The following is a 19044-nucleotide window of genomic DNA, read 5'->3' on the forward strand; positions in this document are numbered from 1 at the left end:
TAAAAGGAGATGAGTACTTATACAACATGTGAGGAGGCATCTACATGAGAAGGCAATCAACAGACGGAATTATTGAAGGAAAGGTGATAGGAGACCATCAAACCTAGGCTGCATCTTTTTGACTTTCTAAACCTAAGAGATGAGAGTTTGTTTTAAAGAAAGGGGGGGAGACAGAAAAAGAAGGTAGATCATACACACAAACACAAATAAAAATTTTTATTTTGTAATTAAAAGTCAGGAACTTAAAACTGGAAAGGATTCCCTTTGCACTTATTGTAAACATATCCAGACTGAGAATAAACTTATTTAAAGCTATGAGGCTTAGTTTTAATCATTACTAAGGTAACTGCTTTGATTTCAGTGGGTCTTTCCTAATAAGACTGGCCAAATGCAATACATAAACTATACCGAATTGGCCCCAAGGTCCTTTCCAACACTGTTATTCTATTATAGTTGATATACTTAGGATAATGTCAGATTAATTGCGTTTGGAAATGGCTGTTTTGTTTGATGTGGGGAAAGCCTTTGATTTGCTATGACTGAAATATGATTAAATGTGGCATATTATATTCCAATAATTTGAGATCAAAGAATAACTTATCTATGGGCTACATATAGTTGTTTATTCCATCAAAATGACACTAGTACACTTAACTGAATTATCAGGCTGGAAAATATGAGTCGACTTTCTACAAAGAAACTTGGCCTTTGACAGTGGATGGTCTAATATTACTCCATGAGGCAGTCAACTTTTAGTTTGTTCTGTAAGACCCAAGTTTTTGCTTTATATCGATTTATTTCAATGTACGTGTTTGAATTTTATTCTTCCTTCTTCGTTGATTTTCATTGGTATCTTTTATATACTCTTAATTTTTAGCAGGTTGTTTTTCAAGAGGCAAGTGGACTTTCTGGTTTTTCTTTGAAGACCCTTCGCTTCTCATCCAAGAAGCTTCTTCAGCTCTTTCTTCAGAGGAAAAAAAAAAAACCAGAAAGTCCACTTGCCTCTTGAAAAAGCACCTTTGGGACAACCATAACCTGGATGGTTGTTAGTTTTCCTTTTTTAAAAAAAATTCACAAGTTTTAACTAGTTTTCATAGTAGTATTTTTAGAGCTGTAAATCCCAAAAGTGTTTCTTACAGTCCTACCTCACAATTCGCCGCAAACCCATCCCTTAAGGTCGCATGGGAGGATAAGTGACCTGCAAGGGCGCTATGGCAACGAGCGCGGCTCAGCCTCTTCTTCTCAGCCATCCAGGCTCGCGTTCCTGGTCCTAACCAAACGGGTAGCAACCCAGCTACCCTCTCCGTCCCTGCCTCTGTCCCTTTAACTATCCCTCGGCTAGGAAGACACGCATGCGCAGGGACTGTGCGATTCCTGTCACCGGGAGGAGGAGGAGGAGGAAGGCAGGGGGGAGACCCAGCGAGGCGACCCAGGGCGCTTCAGCCCCCGTAGCGCCGAGCCCGCTTCCTTCAGCTCAGGCCTGAGGCGCCGCCTGGAGAATTCCAAGGCAGCGAGCCTGGCGCAGCTGCCGCGGCTTTTCCGCTCGCTGGCATTCGCAGCTGCCCAGCAGCTGCCCCTTCTCTCCACAGGCGCGGCAAGGGGAGCTGCAGCAGGTTTTACACGCCCTCCCCTCCTCCCTCGGGGCCAGCCGACCTTTGTCCCTCCGGCTCGCCCGCGCAGTTGTTGGGCTTGCCTGGGAAAAAGGAAGCCCGTGACCGTGGGGCTTCCCCGTATTTCCAGGGCGGCGGCGGCGGCGGCAGCAGCAGCAGCAGCAGCAAGAGCCCTGGCTGGCTTCCGTCGCCCTCCCTTCCTCGGCGGCAGCGCATTGTGACCCGTGCTGAGTTCACCTGCCTTGCAGCGGGCGGGCTTTGGCTGCATGAAGAGACTCCCCCTCCCCGCCCAGCAACGCGAGGAAGGTCGCCTCCTTCGCGCCCACCCTCCCCGCCCGCCCGCCCGCCTGCCTGCCTGCGTGTAGCCTGCTGCTTCGTCTTTTGTCTGCCTCTCTTCTCCGCTGCCTGGGGGTGGGTGGGAGTGTGGAAGATCGCCTTTTCTCCGGCTCTTCTGGCATCTCCCTCTTGCTCTTGGGATGCTTTCCCGGATCTGGTGGCCACCAGCTCATGATGTCCAGCTAGGTGAGTGAGTCCTGGGTTCCCAGATCCTCCCCTTTTCTTCCTTTCCTTTCTCCGGATGGTGTTATTTTTATCTCTGCATCCTTGAGAAGATAGCTAGGCGGGTCTCTTTCTGAACCGAAATTCAGAAGTTCCCAAAGCAAACAGCATCCCATTCCTTCCTTGCTGGAGAATTTCAAACCCTTCAGCATTGCTGTTGCACTTTTTTTTTTCTTTCCCCTCTCTATGAATGAGCCCCACCCTTTTGTCTGTCTGTCTTAAAGGGCCTCCACTCTCTAACTACTATGTCTTCAGCAGCTGCTCTTCTGTCTCAAACAATCTGAAGGGGCCCAAAGGTTTGGGGGTCTGAAGAACAGGACATCCAACTTGATGGATGCTGGGATGTCAGGTTGCAAAGTGGATGGCGGTGGTGGCGGTGTTGCTGTTCTGCGGAGGTCCCAGGCCAGGGAAGGGGTGGCCCAACGAGGAGAAGAAGAGCAAGAAGAAGATGGAGATGAAGACCTCCGAGACGGAGGAGTCCCTTTCTTTGTGAACCGTGGAGGGCTTCCCATCAATGAGGCCACCTGGGAAAGAATGTGGAAACATGTGGCCAAGATCCACCCTGAAGGAGAATTAGTAGCTCTGAGGATCCGGGGAGCCACTGATCTACCCAAGGTGAGAGGACTCCGAAAAAGAATGTTGGAAGAAACTGCTTCCTTGACATCAGTCAACAAAGGGAAATAGTAGGGCAAAATAACTGGAAATCAATGCCAGGGCTTTTCTAATTTGAGCCTGACAGTGAATGGATGGGAATCACAGATTAAGGGTCCAAGTGGGTGAGATCCATCTCCACATAAACATAATCTAATTTATCTGTTTAACTCATAAAGATGCCATTAAGCTAAGCTTAGTTTTTGCTAAGCGCACTTATCCAAGTAGATTTATTTGCATAAATATGAAAGCATTTACCATGATCTTTTTCCAAGATGATTTTGAGTAGCCTATTGGGATTTTCTGATGGTTTCCCATCCCAAGTATTATCTAAGATCAACATGGGTTACTGTTTAGTATTTGAGCTGGATTCATTCATTAATAGATTGAACAAAGAATAACCAGATTGTACAAATCTATTAAAGGAATCCACATTTTTAGACATAGCTCAACAGAATACAGTACACTTGCAGTGCATTTAATTACAAAGTAATTATATAAACAAATTATACAAAGTAATCCATATAAATTATACTTTACAAGGATACACACTTAGGCCTGTGGCTATAACAAGCACAATGACATAAAATAGTGCCAAATCCTGACAACATCATGCAAAAGTCAACTTAGCACTTGTGTCATGATGTCTGACACAAGGATGTATGTCATGATGCCTGAGGTACATTTTATTGTTTCTTCCCACTTCTGCTTCCTGCAAACATTTCATTTGGATATGCTTTCTTTTTTGATGGGTGTGTGCCTACATTGGCTTTTGCAGTGATCCACCTGAGCTGAGTTGATTTAAGTTTATTGACACTGTCCTGTATTGAACATTTTTAATACTTGTGCTGGGAAAAGAACTGAGTTGAGTTCACATGATCATTCACAGCTATCTAAACACCAACTGTATTAAGATTTAGGCCCATAAGAGTTGTATGAAACAGTATAACTAGCTTTAAGAATCTGAAGCTAAGAACAAAACAGCTCCGAGGAAAGCATCTTAGGAGAAAAAAGTACTTTTAACATTGGACAACATGATATTTTTGATTATAGATCTCTGTTGTACAGTATTTTAATGGTATTCTTTGTCACGTTAAGCCTACAGTGTTTGAGAGATACTTACATGTTATGAGGTCATGCCATTTTGAGTCAATAATATGAGGATATCGCAATTCTTTGGACCGTTTCCTGTTTTTTTTTAAAAGTGTCCACTCTGGAAGAGATGATCGAAACCTATTATACAGAGCACACAAAAGGGCAGGCTTTACTTCTGGAAGTTGACTCTATAATTTGAACTGATTGATTTTATCTGAATTCTAAATAAGCATTAGTTCTTATTTAGTTCTTCTAACTAAAAACTAAAAGCCTGTATAACTGTGTTGTGGGGATTGTACCAACTGCCAAAGCTAAGAAGAACAAACCGTAGGAAAGGTTAAGAACACTTTGATTATTTCCATTAAATATTATAGTGTAATATTATTATAGTGTAATCTTTTTAGCTTTGCCTTTTGACTATGCTTCCTGACAATTCTGGGAATCCCAGACTCTACTTATCCATGTTAAGATCAAGTTATCAGGAGGAGGAGACTGTTGTAGTATGTGATTCAAACTTTATTTTCATAAAATAAAGTTTGCACTTTGGGTCCTCAAAAGACTGAACATGAGGACTGTAGTGCCATTGCTAAGTTGGCCAGCCCAACAAGTTTCACTAAATCGTTGGGACAACATAAATTTTACATTGTTGTTATCACCACTATTTGGCTCCATGAGCTGAATTACCATTGAACAAAGGCAAAAGACTTGTGACAAACCTTAGGTATTATTAACTTAAAGCAGGTTTCCGTAGCCAATAAAAGTCATGGTTTCTAGAATGCCATGAGCCAGAGCCAACCTCTGCCTATAGTAACTGACTTGGTAGCAGTTTTTCTATCATGCAGCGGTGCCCAAATGAGCTGCTTGCTGCAAAAAGGGTGAACATACTGCCCATGGCTCCTCATCCCCAGTCCTGCCCTGTGTTATCACTTGTTCATCTTGGACAGATGGAGCATCTTCAGAAAGGTTACAGTGAATGCAAAAAAAGTCCTTTTTAAACATCAAGAGAGTGTGTTGGAATGAACAGAGCTGCATTTCAGACTTATTGCAGTACTGAAATTTCGTCTGTATCTTCTGCTGTTTAAGACCATTATTGCAGAGTCAGGAAAGCTCCTGAATTTGGTTTATTTTATTCCTGTGCATTATTGCCAAGCTTTGTCTTTCCTTGATGTCTTGAAATGTAATACTAGCTGTGCTGTCTGGATGCTCAGAACACGAGACCTTCACATTTCCAAAGCCTAGGAAGGAGCCTTTGTTCTGCAGACATTTTGCATCTGGATAAGTTCCAGCCCAAAACTCTGAGTCAAATATGGGTGTCTGGCAAGCCTAGTGACTCAGTGACAGGAATTCACATATAGATTGCTAACTGTCGTTTTGTCAGCATTGTAAGAAATAAATGGGGGGAGTTTGAATATTAACAGTATATTCACTATGCTGCCTTTAGGAAAGCCTTTGCACTACAGCAGTGTTACAGCTTGATCAATTATGTGACATCAGATTAGTGTCATCTGTTACAACTGCATGGACTTCACTTCACAGAACAATCTGTCAAAACTTGTATCTTTAGGTATCTCAACAGCACCACTATAGTGGCTGTCACTGAATTCATCCACCTTTGACCTTCATGACTAGAACTCATGGGTTATTTGCATTTTTAGCCATCAGAGTACTGTCATAGGCACAGTGTAAGTTATTGACATTTCTTCACCCACTTATATATTTTGTACATAGGGTAAATAAATAATGGGAGAACATATAGCCTTGTCTTAGGCTTTTGCTGACCTAGAGCCAGTCTTTTTCACCATGTTCTGTCCAGACTATGACTTCCTAACTTTTGTATAGATAGTCCTCCACTTAAAACCACATTTGAGCCAAAAATTTCTGTTGCTAAGCAAGACAGTTGTTAAGTGAATTTTGCCCCCATTTTACAACTTTCCTTGCCACGGTTGTTAAGTGAATCGCTGCAGTTGTGAAGTTAGTAACATGGTTGTTAGGTGACACTGGCTTCGCCATTGACTTTGCTTGTCAGAAGGTTGCAAAAAGTGTTCAGATGACCCCGGTGCATTGTAATCATCATAAACATGAGTCAGTTGCCTAGCATCTAAATTTTGATTGCATGACCATGGGGAACACGGCAACAGTTGTAAGTGTGAAAAACCATCCTAAGTCACTTTTTTCAATGATGTTGTAGCTTCCAATGGTCACTAAATGAACTGTTGTAAGTTGAGGATTACTTGAATTGGTTTTGCATGAGCACAATGAGATGTCCAGGCATCTTCCTAAAGAGATTCCAGAACAAGATATGATTGACATACATCAAAGATCTTTTTATAATCAGTGAAGCATATATTGGGTTATTTTGTTATTCTTGGACTTTCTCAATGATCCAGTGTGTATCAGCAGTGGTTTGAGTTCCTTGGCCTTTTCTAAAGCCAGCTTTAACATCTGTCATCTCCCTTTCCACATAAGTCTGTAATCTGTTTTGGATGATCCTCAGCATTATTTTTCTAGCATGTGAAATTAAGGATATTCCAATAGCTCTCCAGCTGGTAATGATTACAGCACCGATCTCACTTCATTTTCTGGAACCAAAAGTTCTTATAAATAGGGAATGTCTTCTGGGGTGTCTTGAATGCTGTACAGAATTTCAGTTTACTCCTTCCATCTTGGCTGCAAAAATATTCTAAATTGTAATTATTTCAGGGAAACTTTTTTTTTTTTTTTTGTTGGACATTTTCAAGTAGGTAACTGTTGTAAATCTTGCTGTTATCTTTGGTAGCTGCTTTCTGATATGCCCAGGCAGAAAATGGAAATACCATTTTCTTTATAACTATGCTTCCAGGTGTCACATAGCTAAGGACTGGCATTATTTTAAAAATGGTTACTGATACTTTGTCTGAAAATATGCCTTTATGACCCCTCCCCCCAGCAAAAACAAGAACAGTTGAGTAATAGATGGGAGAACTGCAACAGGTGGCAGAAAGCAATTTCTTGGCTTCTTATGCAAAACAGTTTAACAATTGGTCAGATTTCTATTCATTACATGGCCTCAACTTTCCAGATATGTTGGTTCTGCCCTATTATCCCAGTCACACATTCCTTGCTCCCACACTTTCCAGATTGTATGCCAAGATCTAGAAGGACATTGGATGGATTCAGATTCATTGGAATTTGAATAGAATTCTCTATCAGGGGGGCTGATTTAACAGGGCTTCCAGTTTTATGGACAGACGACTCCAGTTGCATTAAATAAATGTTTTCTCTAATGTCACCAAAAAAATTGCATAGATGCAACCACTAGGAGTTAGGCTTTTCTCAAGAACATCTTCACATGTTTAAGCATGAACAGAAAACACACACACACACACACACACAAGATTGCCTTTTGAGGAAGGCTAATACAACAGAATTACATTTTCCTAAATGGGCTTTATGTACCCTTAATGTCATTCAAGTATCATACCTGAAAAGACTAGTGTAACCACTTTATCCTTTGCAAGTTTGCGTTCCTTTCTTTAAATATCAACTGATTAGGCTTGGAATGTACATATGTATAGACTATGCTATGGTAAGGCAATCTGTCTGTAGCATCTCATAATTTTAAAAGTTGCTTTCAGGGCAATGTGGAAGGGGCATAGATAGGAGTTCAGCAGTTGGTGGAGTGCAGAACATCTTTATTGTTAACAATGCTGTGTAGTTACAATCAACATGTTCTAGTAGTTCACCCTGTCTTTAAAACAAAATAATAGCTTTCCCCCCAAAAGCTTCCATTTAACAATTACTATTTGTATATTAATACATTTTGATGGAAGATATTGTAGCAGGGAAATGTCACAAGAAAGTGTTATTGTAGCATCTCAATTAGCTTGGAGTTAAGAGGAACGGTCTTTTAAGTCTTTCACTCTAACCTCTTGGTCTCTTAAGGGACAGAAATGAAATTCTTGATATGATGGAAACTTAGTCTGGGTTTAAGGCCCAGGTCTGTGTACAATATAGTAAATTCATCATCACTCTTAGTTATTTAAATGAGAAGCTAATTATAGTAATAGGAACTGCACATTTTAAGTGGCTTCCATTATATTATGTAGGATTTCATATATTAATAATCATGTTTATACTTATACATATTATCAAATGCATGCTTGACAAAATAAATAAATAAAATAAATGAAATGTCCTACTATACTAAAGAAGGTGGGGAGAAGCAGTGACAATTTCTCTTCCATTTAAAAAAGGAGCAGTAAAAAGAGTGGTTAGTCTAAGTGCAACCAAGATCTGCGTCTCTAAATACCGTTAGCAAAGAACTTTGCTAACTGGGAATTATGGACAGTTCTACCTTTAGGCAGAGTTGAGTGGCAGCCAGTGGTGGGATTGAAATTTTTTTACTACCGTTTTTGTGGGCCTGGCTTGGTGGGCATGGCAGGGGAATGGTACTCCTGGGGGAAGGTTACTGCAAAATCCCATTCCCTCCCCATCTCACTAACCTGCTTTCCAGCTCAGTTCTCCTGAGCAGGGCAACAAAAGAAGAGCCAGCCAATCAGCTGGGACTCGGGAGGCAGAGAATAGATGGGGGAGGGGCCAGTCAGAGGTGATATTCTGAACTATTCAAAATTTCTGCTACTGGTTCTCCAGAACTGGTCAGAACCTGCTGAACACCACCTCTGGTGACAGCCAATTTGGGGTGATATAAAAAAGACAGCAGCATACATTTTTCCTGCTTAGAGGATGGAGGTGCTCAAGGGGTTTTCTGCTTCAAATGCTAAAATAATTTGGCTATGGGATATTGGATGAAAATTAACTTAAGATATCAAATATCTGGAACTGGCCCTGCTGGGAAAGACTCTTCACTGTTTCTTATTAGAACTGTAAATACATATCTCAATGCCACTATCCCACGTTCAGATATTTCAAAGCATTCCATCTTGTTTTCTGAAACAGTGCACATTACATTAGATGTTTGTCAGAAAAGATCAACCATGCCAAATTCTCACTCACTTTGAATATTGTTAAAATATCACAATCATCCTCAGGGGTGGGATTCAATTTTTTTAACAACCGGTTCTGTGGGCATGGCTTGGTGGTCATATTATTGGCTGGGCGTGGCCAACTCAATATCACTCACATCGAGGCACGCATCTTCTTTCCTGGCCTCTCATGACTGTGGAGATGCTGCAACAGTTGTAAGTGTGGAAAATGGTCATGTCACTTTTTTCAGTGCCATTGTAATTTTGAATGGTCACTCCACACAAGCAAAGTACCAGCAAAGGAGGGGAAAAATAACTCCAGAGAAGTTCCTGAGACAGAAAGTTTAGTCCTACCAAGAATGTAATAAGGATTAACGGAGAGGCAGTTTCTGTAAGCAACAACAGAATGTTTCCTTCCTGCCTTCCTTACAGGATTAGGGCAGTAATTTCTTCTAACAACTGGTTCTCTGAACTGCTTAGAATGTTAACAACCAGTTCTAGCGAATAGGTGTGAACTGGTAAAATCCTACCCTTGGTCATTCTTAGTTCAACTAGTCCTGGTGAGTTTAACTACAACCCCTACAATTCCAAAGCCTCTTCGAATTAATGAAGTTATAATATAGCACTTCTAAAATGCATTGTTCTGGCTTAGAGAAAGGAGTATATAGAAGAAATCATCATTAGATTTTTTTGCTTAATAACTGGTTATTATCATTTGATATTATTAGGTTATTATCATTAATCTACAAGTAATTCTTGCTTAGTGACCACAAATGACCATAGCTTATGGTTTTACTTCTACATTCTCTATTAACTCTGCTTGTCACAAGCTGTGTGTGTGCAGCTTGACTGAGGGATGCTGCTGTGGCCATAAATGTGTTCCAGTTGTAAAACACAGGAATGGTGATCCCAATGACCCTGGGACATTGTGATGATCATAAACACAAAGTTGATTTTTTACACCATTTTAATTTCAAATAGTTGCTGCCCAAGGCAATTGGTAAAGGGAGGACTAGCTATAAGAGGCTGAGGCAGGCAGTCTTGTGGCAATCTTAATGAATGACAGTAGCTCCAAACAGTACAGTTATGATGAAAGATGCTGAAAGTTGCAGTTGATTTGCTTCTAGAGTGCCGCAGATTTCCTTCCTTTCAACTAGAATATAAATGGAATTTTATCTTTGACTTGGTGATCTTGAGTCTCATTTTCTCCCTCCCTTCTTATTTACAGATCCCCATACCAAGTGTGCCTACTCTACAGTCAACCACTCTCATCCCTGAGCGCTTGGAAACTATACAGCGCTATATCAGGGAACTTCAGTATCCTTTCAGCTGTATCTGAATCCCCAAGAAATGAAAAGAGAAGCAAGGCAACTTCCTTGCTTGACCACAAAAGGAAATAACTTGTTAACATTTCAGCTCTACTGGAAAAAGAACCTTCTCTCTCTCTCTCTCTCTCTCTCTCCCTCCCTCCCCTCCCCTCTCTCCCTCCCTCCCTCTCTGTCTCTTTTTCAGGAGGCAGATGTTTGTTAGAGTCAGTGGCTTTACTGTCTTATTCATTTCCTTTAGCTTACTCCCTAGGCATTCGATCATCATTGTTGTAAGAAAGCCAGAGTTAACCTGTTTCATAGTTTGCTTTGCTACATCAGAAATACAGCATTGAAAAGGCATTTCACCTGATGCCTTTCCAAATGGGGAATGCTTTGAGTTTATATTGCTGCTGCTAGACTCACTGAGGCTGCTAGCTGTATTTTGGGTGGAAACCTGGAGTGGATTTTGTTGGGGGTCATAATTGGTGAAAGAAAAATAAACTTTTCTGCTGCCCGCACTGCAGTCCCTCTAAACAACACACACACACACATCTGTCAATATTTTTAATAATTTGCTTATGCTGTCTCTTTCCCCCCACCCTGCAGCAGCTCTTTCAAGCCAAGGACCCCTTAACTTCTTATTCCCAGATACAATCACACTGGGACACAGTTCTTTGAAATCAAGAAAAGCAGGCCTTTGACTGGGTAAGTATTGTCTTATTTTGAGAATAGTTCTTTTTCTTACCCCTACCCCTACCCTTATCCTAAAAGAGCACAGTTTTTCCTAGTTGCAGATCCATGAAACAGCCACAGCAAAAAATGCTATAGAATCTGCTAAAGAAGCAACTTACACTTGATTCCTGGGCTTTCTATCTCCATCAGTAGAGTTCAGTATTTCTGAACTCTTGCAACATAGCCATAATTGGTGCCTAGCTGATGTGATAAATATGGGTGGAGGTGCTTATTATTCCTGATTGCAATGCCATTCATGTAGTTTAAGCCTCCACTGCATGCCAGACTTGGGCCTCTTAACCCGAGACATTTAATGATAGAGATTAAACATAGAAAGTTATATGATTATACTCAAATTATTCTAAATATACACTAAAGCTTTAATCTGTTTTGGAAGACAAATTTTTACTGAATGTTGAATTCAGTATTGGTAGTAAAAAAAAGTATGAAATGAAGAGGAACTACCCATCATGACTTATTTTCTGTTCTTGAATGACCAAGCAGTTATTTCCCTTTTCCTTCAGGCTGTTCTCCACTTATATATTATCTGACAAAACCTTTAAAATATTAATATTCTTGCTTGTTCTTTGTCTTGTCTCACAGGTTGATGGATCTGGCCAAAGAAATGACAAAGGAAGCCCTGCCAATCAAGTGTTTGGAGGCTGTGATCCTAGGAATGTATCCTTTTATTTTAGAAGACTAAATGGTTGTACACGATTTCCAGAAATAACATCTTAATCCTACTGTATTTATGCTCTGATAGGCAAACTGTTTAATTTTCTTCTTGTTTTAGACAAGAAGCATAATAGCAAAAACAAAGGGACACCCTCATTTTCTAATTAGGAATATTTTAGCTGACTGGCAGATTCCTTTTTTATTGTACTAATAGTCTAGGAATCGCATCCTGTTTTGAAAGAATTGTGTCTTATGTCCCAGAATGTCTTTTAATCATAGGTTTTCCTTTGCTTTGGTTGTAACCTTGTGAGTGCAGTTGGAATAGGATTTTCACTGCACTGCATGTTTGAATTAGTGTTAGGAGGACTGCATTGTAAACCTTTGAATTGTCTTTATGATGCTAGATGATCTGCCCAGGCTCATAAATTTGAAGGCTAATAATGCATGGATGGTTCTGGAGAACACTCAGCTGAGATTTATCTATAGAGGAAATAGGTTTGGTAGTTTGTCACACAGAAAAAGGACCATGGTCTTCCAGATGTTTTAGAAGTGCCTCCCCAAATCTATGCTATACAGGTAGGCCTCAAGTTACAAATTTGTCCTCGAGTTCATTTAGGGACCGCTCAAAATTACAACATCACTGAAAAATGTGACTTATCACCATTTTTCACAGTTGTGACCATTGCAGCCTCCCGTGAGCCTGTGATCGACATTCAGGTGCTTGGCAGCTGGTTCATAGTTATGACCGTTGCCGTGTCTCAAGGTCACACAATCCCCTTTTGCAACCTTCTGACAAGCCAAGTCAATGAGGAAAAACAGATTCACTTAACAGCCGGGTTACTAATTTACCAACTGCAGGAATTCACTTAACTACTGTGGCAAGAAAGGTCATAAAATGGGACAAAGCCCACTTAACAAATGTTTCACTTAACAGAAATGTTGGGCTCAATTGTGGTTGTAAGTCAAGGACTACCTGTACTAGTTTATCCTGATAAGAGATAAGAATTAAGTCTAAAATATGGTAAAAAAATAGAATGATGGTTTATTACTTTCCTTTGTTATACCACCTATTTCCTGAATATTTCTTTTTTAAAAAAAAATTAGTAAATTTTATTTAGTTTTCAAAATTTAAAAACATAAAATAAAACCTTATACATCATGATATCAACGTCAAGACATCTTTTACATTTCTTTATCATTTTTCTATATACACATTTCTTTCATTATACAATTTCAACTTAATATATAAATAAATATAGGAAGAGATTAATATAGATATAAGTATTTACATAGTTTCTTATTCTATACCTAATTGCCATTTTGATTTCTTTTTATTCTTAAACCATTCATACCAGGCATCCCAGACATAATATATCAACTCTTCTTCGTCTCTTAATTTCATTGTTAGTCTGTCCATCTCTGCACAGTCTAAAAATTTTTTTTTATAACCACACCCTTTGGTGGTACAATTTCTTGCTTCCAGAATTGTGCATAGGAAATCCTAGCAGCTGTTAAAATATGTAATACAATGTATTTATCCATTTTATTATATTTTTCCATTATTATTATTTCCTGAATATTTCATCATCAATAGTTACCTCACCAACCACATGCCAACACTGGACCGCTTCCCCATCAGTTTCAAAACTTACTTCTCAGGGAACTACTTCCACCATATTGTGCTGGGAGTGAACATTGGGGGCCGCTATGGGGCACTAGGCATAAGTCGACGCGAGGACCTCATGTACAAAGCTCCCACCTTCCGCACTCTGAGTGAGCTTATTTTTGACTACGAAGAGGCATATCGGTGCTGCTGGCACACCCTCAAAAAGGTGAAGCTTGGCCAGTGTGTGTCCCATGACCCACACAGTGTGGAGCAGATCGAATGGAAGCATTCCATCTTGGATGTGGAGAAGCTGAGCCGTGAGGACTTCCGCAAGGAGCTTGAGAGACATTCCCGTGACATGAGGCTAAAGGTGAGGGGAAGAGGAAAAAGAAGAACTGATTGTTTAATCTACCCTTGTAAATTATGGGTGAGTGCCCTTAAGTGAATGGCTGGGAATGATTTTGGACCCACAATGATTGGGTTGATGATTTAGAACAGGTGGGACAATGTCGTACACCCATGAGTCTTGGAGGATGTTATTTATTTTACAACACTTAAGCCTGTTTTGACTTCTGCTGTCATTTTTGTCTAGTTCCCATCTTGAAATAGAGAGGACCTGTTTCAGAATAGAAAGAAGGGTGTTTGGGTTAATGCTTTTTCGTCCATTTTTGGCAATCGCAGTTGAAGAGGCTCTGGGATCTACAAAATATGGGGGTGGGGAAATTCATGTATAGTTCAGGTTGCTAACCCATGCCTTAGTTAAATGTTACTCGGTTGATGAAATGTGTTATGGATAATGTCATTTTTTACTCCTGGAAGGAAGGAATAATTGTTGTTAGATGTTTCTTAAGGCTAAGTCCTGGATGTGTTCATTTGGCAAATTTTCCCTTCCTATCAGCATGATAATTAGCAGCAATTTGCTCTTTCTGTAGATATATTTAGATGGGCTTTTATACACAAAATTTTGGTGAAGTGTTTTGAACATTAGTGATAAAAATACGGCAAGCTCCTTCCTAGTTTTTGTATCAAGAGAAAAGCCTAAGGATATGAAGTTTCTCTTTCCCTAGATCAGCAAAGCTACTGGGCCACCATCACCCACCAAGGATAGGAAAAAGGATGTACCATCGCCACAACGAAGCCAATCCAGTCCACATCGCCGCAATAGTCGGACAGAAAGGCGGTAAGCCTGCAATACTTTGCTTTGCCTTTACGTAGTTTTTGGTTTCCTTGATTTTGCTACAATTTAAGTGCACATAACTTTTTTGTCCTACATGAGTAGAAACGTCTTTTACATAATTCTTCTTGTCTCAGTATATACACTTCGCACCAGTTTTTTCTCTCTGCTTTTAAGCAACCTGTTTGGTTATTGCTCCCAGTGACATTTTGAAATTAAATGATTGATTGAATGCTCAGTCTCGTGGATTTTACAGAATGACCATTAACTGATTTATAACTTCTTTCCAACAGAGCAATATTTTGCATATTTACATGCAATTCTAGCGGACACAATGGCTCAGCAGTTAAAGACGCTGAGCTTGTCAGCTGGAAAGCTGACTGTCTGGGTTCGAGACCTGAGCACTGCATGATGGGGTGAGCTGCCATTATTTGCCTCAGCTCCTGCCCACCTAGCAGCTAGAAAGCATGCAAATGTGGGTAGATTAATAGGTACCACTTTGGTGGGAAGGTATCATCCTCAGTGTATAGTCATGCTGGCCACATGACCACCAAAATGTCTTCGGACAATGCTGGCTTTCTCGGCTAAGAAATGGAGATGAGCACCACCCCCTAGAGTCAGAAATGACTGGACAGGGAAACCTTTACCTTCACCTCTACCTTACATGCAATTATATTCTTTGCTGAGTGGTGTTATCCCCAACACGGGTGTCTGTTAGAAATCTGAGTTAGAATAGATATGGATTTCCTTGGAAAGCATTGCACAAACTCCTCCCTTCTGTGAATACTCCTCACAGAAAAAGAGTGGATGCCATCTGCAAGAAATTGCCTTCTCCCGTTGCATTCTTGTACTGTAAGCTCATTGTCATAATGAAAGCTCATTAATAGAAGGAAACGCCCCCATTCAAGCAAGAAAAGGATGACAAGCCTCTTCCTGACTTATTGTATGACTCACAGAAGGAGAAGAGATACTGATGTTGATTAAAACTTAGCCTGGTGCATTTGCCAAGTCAAGACTTTGAGAACGTATGCCCAGAATGTATCCTTGAAGAATATGTGGGATGATTACCTAGCTAAGCTTTACAGATAATGGTAACAATTTAAGATATTAAAATAGTTAAAAAACTTTTTCTTCTTAGAAGGTGCAGACTCTTTTCACTTGTTCATTTGCTGATTTTTTTCTCTCTCTCTCCATTGTGCAGACCATCTGGAGATAAGAAACCTACAGAACCCAAAGCCATGCCCGACCTTAATGGTTACCAAATCAGAGTATAAAGAGCTTCTCATTTGTGGACCATTTGGTGGAAAGCATTTGAACCAACACTACCTATAAGATGTGCAGTGTGGGAGGGGATGCAGAGGGTACAAAGTGCATATTTTCCAAGGTATTTATTTACTCGGGGTGATAGCCTGTGTATTAGAGGACAGCCATGTCTTTGCATTATATCAGAAACTAAATACACCAACTAAAAAAACAACCAAATAAAAAAGATCTTCCACCAGTTATTCATTGTTCTACATAGCGGCAAGAGAAGATACATTTTGCAAAGTAACAGTAAAAGCCCTTTCCTTGCTGTTTCTCAGCCCACACAGAAGTAGAATGCTTTTGACTTCAAAAAGCCCCATAGTAAGCTATATGTCTCCTCTCTGCTTTCGAAGGAACCAGGTTAGCAGGAGATCTCAGGAGATAGACAGGGGCTAGGAGCAAAAAAACAAAACAAAAATACTGACTCCTATGGAAGAATTTCTTAATTTGTATTTTCTGAGAATTTTAATATTTTTAATAACTTGGGGAGTGGGGAGAGCGTTCCATGTTGTTGCATATGCTCTAAAATCATCAATGTGATCCTAGTGTTTTTGTTTCAAATAATGGATTGCCTAGGATGAAAAGGCACATCATGCAACTCTCAGTGCAAACCGGCTAGCTGGATCCTCAAGATACACGTTTTGTAAATAGAAGATAGTTTAGGAACTGCCTGTGTTTTGGGGCATGGACCTCAGATGAATGCTATCATAGCTTAAATGGCTTGTCATGGCGGTACCCGATTGTGATGCATTCTAGAGATTAATTGGAGACCAGGTTTCCATTTTCCTCACTTTCTGGTGCTATTCTAGATTTGACTGTTGTTAGAGTAAAAGAAGCTTTCGGGTGGCAGCAGAACAACCTGATACTCTCTATATGTGTCGAATTGCAGTCTCGCCATCTGGAGGGTGTCTGTTGAGAGAACGCCGCTGGGAAAGCACATCTCCTGTTTCTTGGAAAAGAGTGTCTTACTCATTTATAGTAACATGACCCTTGCTCTTTCTCCCTGACAAGATGTGAATTCATTCCTGCTGTATGAAATTGTGTACTGAGGGTTCCTAGAGTGTGTCAAGTAGTAGCAGCGTATTTAGATATTAACACAGGGATCAGATCCTGGGATATGTCTCTTTCTGTATTCTCTTTTCTGATTCTTTCTCCTCCCTTCTTGACTTGTGCAAAATGGGTAGAAGAAACAGAGTTTTTCTGTGGAACCAGTATTTTATTGCCTTTTCTTAAGGCTATATTTTAAAGGTGAATTTGCATTACTTTAGTGGTGCATCTTTTTCTCTCGGATGTTTTATTAAGTAAATATGGTTACTAATATTGGCAGAAGCCAAACTTAGTCATGAACCTGCTCCATAGTTCAGTTCGTATCCCTTTGACACTGAATGGGCAAACTGCAAATAGGTTGGTAGGCTTTAGAGGCATGAATAGAAAACCCTGTAGTGGCCATTGTTGAAAAGATGTGTGGACACCCAGAAAGCAGGGAAACCTGGACATTTAGTATTTAATAAGTTAGGTGAAAAGGAATGCGATAGGCCTCGTTAGGCGATAGTAATTTGAGAAACCTCTAAAGAATCTGATGCTAAGTCTTCATTTAACCATAATTTATTAACCAAGCATCTCATACACTGTACAGTTAGTACATGCATGTACTAATCATGGAAGTACATGAATGTACAAATCATGGAAAGAAGTGATGATGGTGTAAGGAGAGAAACCCAGAGAGATCTTAAAACACTTGACCCACTCCTATTTAGGATGTAGCTTTCCTATAATTGCAAGAAAAATAGATTTTATTGTTATTGTTCTCTACCATCTTTGTCACAAATATTTATTATCTTTCAGGGTTTTTAAAAACATTATGTTTTTGTAGCAGAATAGACCTGCTATGAAATAAACACTTAAGATTCTGATGTGCCTTGCATGCCTCTACCTATAGAAGCAGAAAGCATTTCTGGTGAATAATATTGCATTTTATATATATACTGAGAAGGGGGAAATGGGGGGATGATACGGGCTCAAAAACGGGAACGGGGTCTACAATACATTAGATAGTTTAGAGGCAGTGACAAGGAAGCATACATGAAATATTCCCACACTGTTTTTTAACTGTTGGGTACATATAAATTGTTGAGATCATGCCATGTGTCATCTCATAGAATGACTACCATGTAGGATATACATATTCATAAGATGGCTACAATATGGATATGGCCAGCCATAAAATGCCTATTTAGTACAAAAGAGCCTGGGATGATATTCCCTGTCATTTCCTCTAGCCCATGCAGATTGTTTCATATTTTATTTTACTCTAGACCAAAGGTGTCAAACTGGATGTCTTGGAGGGCTGGATCAGCTTCGTAGTTGTTCTCTCCCCATGCCCCATTTTTGCTAGCAGAGGCACTGTGGGCTGGTCCTTTGCTATTTCCAGGCTGGCACCTGTGGGTCTTAAATTTAACACCCCTGCTCTTGACTTTTTTCCTGGTTAAAGGGGAACATTTTCAGAAAAATATTTAACCTATTGTGTGGGATCCAGTGGCCTTCTTGGAAATAAAGATGTTATATAGACCGGGGTGTTGAGCTCGCAGCCTGCAGGCCAGATGTGTCACGTGCTGGCCATGCCCACACCTGGTTTAGTGAAGGGAGGAAAAGTCCCGATAGGTCACGTGACGCTACCATGACGACACGAGTTTGACACCCCTGTTATAGACCATTGATTTAGAGTAGGTCAGCTTCCATATATTTGTTGTAATTAACACTAGGTGGAAGTATCCTATTAACCCCACCATGTAGATCAGGCCAGGAGGGCTAAAACTACCATTTTTGAGAGTGGCTACAGTTACAGAATCTTACAAGTCTTATTGTGCTGTAGGTCCTCCCCCACCCCCATTGCATTCCTGTGAATTAGTGAAGTGTCTGCTTCAGCCACTTCCAAATATTTTTTGTTTCTTATAGACTTAAGGTGTTTTTCACTGCTGCTTTGTTAACAGAGCTTGCATATCTCTCTCAAAATCATATTCCTTACTCTCTACATATCACATTAATTCTCATGGGACCACTTTAGTAATCTTATTATATGTGGCATAATACTACAGAATATATACTAGTATTCCTGCCCAGAACTAGCATGTCACAGAGATGCATTTAGAAAACTGTTGTCTGAATCCTTTCATTTTTATAAAAGTAAGGGAGAAAACATAGGAATTGGACAATATTTATCTTTAAGATTTTAATGTGTTATTTTTAAAACATTGAGTCTAGTTATTAGATAACATATAGTGAGATTCTAATGAAATTGTATATTAATCTATCAGCAGTTGCCTGTGTAAAATACTTAAGCATCCTCCTTTTTCAAAAGTTTCACTCATCA

The 19044-nt window shown here is 40.0% G+C and overlaps 1 protein-coding gene across 6 annotated transcripts; it reads left to right on the forward strand.

The window, feature by feature from the left end:
* Positions 1-1361: 1361 nt before the first annotated feature.
* Positions 1362-15660, forward strand: VASH1 (vasohibin 1). 6 transcript variants are annotated; one of them, XM_087922010.1, is made up of 9 exons: positions 2000-2132; positions 2393-2783; positions 10104-10192; positions 10831-10887; positions 11518-11592; positions 13184-13565; positions 14263-14375; positions 14663-14785; positions 15571-15660. In XM_087922010.1, the coding sequence occupies exons 2-9, from the start codon at positions 2499-2501 to the stop codon at positions 15641-15643; spliced, it is 1197 nt and encodes a 398-aa protein (XP_087778136.1). In that variant the 5' UTR covers positions 2000-2132; positions 2393-2498; the 3' UTR covers positions 15644-15660. The 6 variants fall into 6 exon arrangements, with proteins under 6 accessions (XP_087778138.1, XP_026561090.1, XP_087778135.1 ...); XM_087922011.1 differs by having other exon boundaries at positions 2010-2132; positions 2427-2783; XM_087922012.1 differs by lacking the exon at positions 14663-14785 and having other exon boundaries at positions 1362-2132.
* The last annotated feature ends 3384 nt before the right edge of the window (positions 15661-19044 follow it).

Source organism: Pseudonaja textilis, chromosome 1 (genome assembly GCF_049901715.1).
Source record: "Pseudonaja textilis isolate UNSWEBS1 chromosome 1, rPseTex1.2, whole genome shotgun sequence".
Classification (NCBI taxonomy): domain Eukaryota; kingdom Metazoa; phylum Chordata; class Lepidosauria; order Squamata; family Elapidae; genus Pseudonaja; species Pseudonaja textilis.

Coding starts and splice junctions, on each gene's coding strand:
- VASH1 (XM_087922009.1), top strand. CDS start 2,499: ATGGATGCTGGGATGTCAGGTTGCAAAGTGGATGGCGGTGGTGGCGGT. Junction 10,888..11,517: donor AAAAGCAGGCCTTTGACTGG/GTAAGTATTGTC, acceptor CTTGTCTCACAG/GTTGATGGATCTGGCCAAAG. Junction 13,566..14,262: donor CCCGTGACATGAGGCTAAAG/GTGAGGGGAAGA, acceptor CTCTTTCCCTAG/ATCAGCAAAGCTACTGGGCC.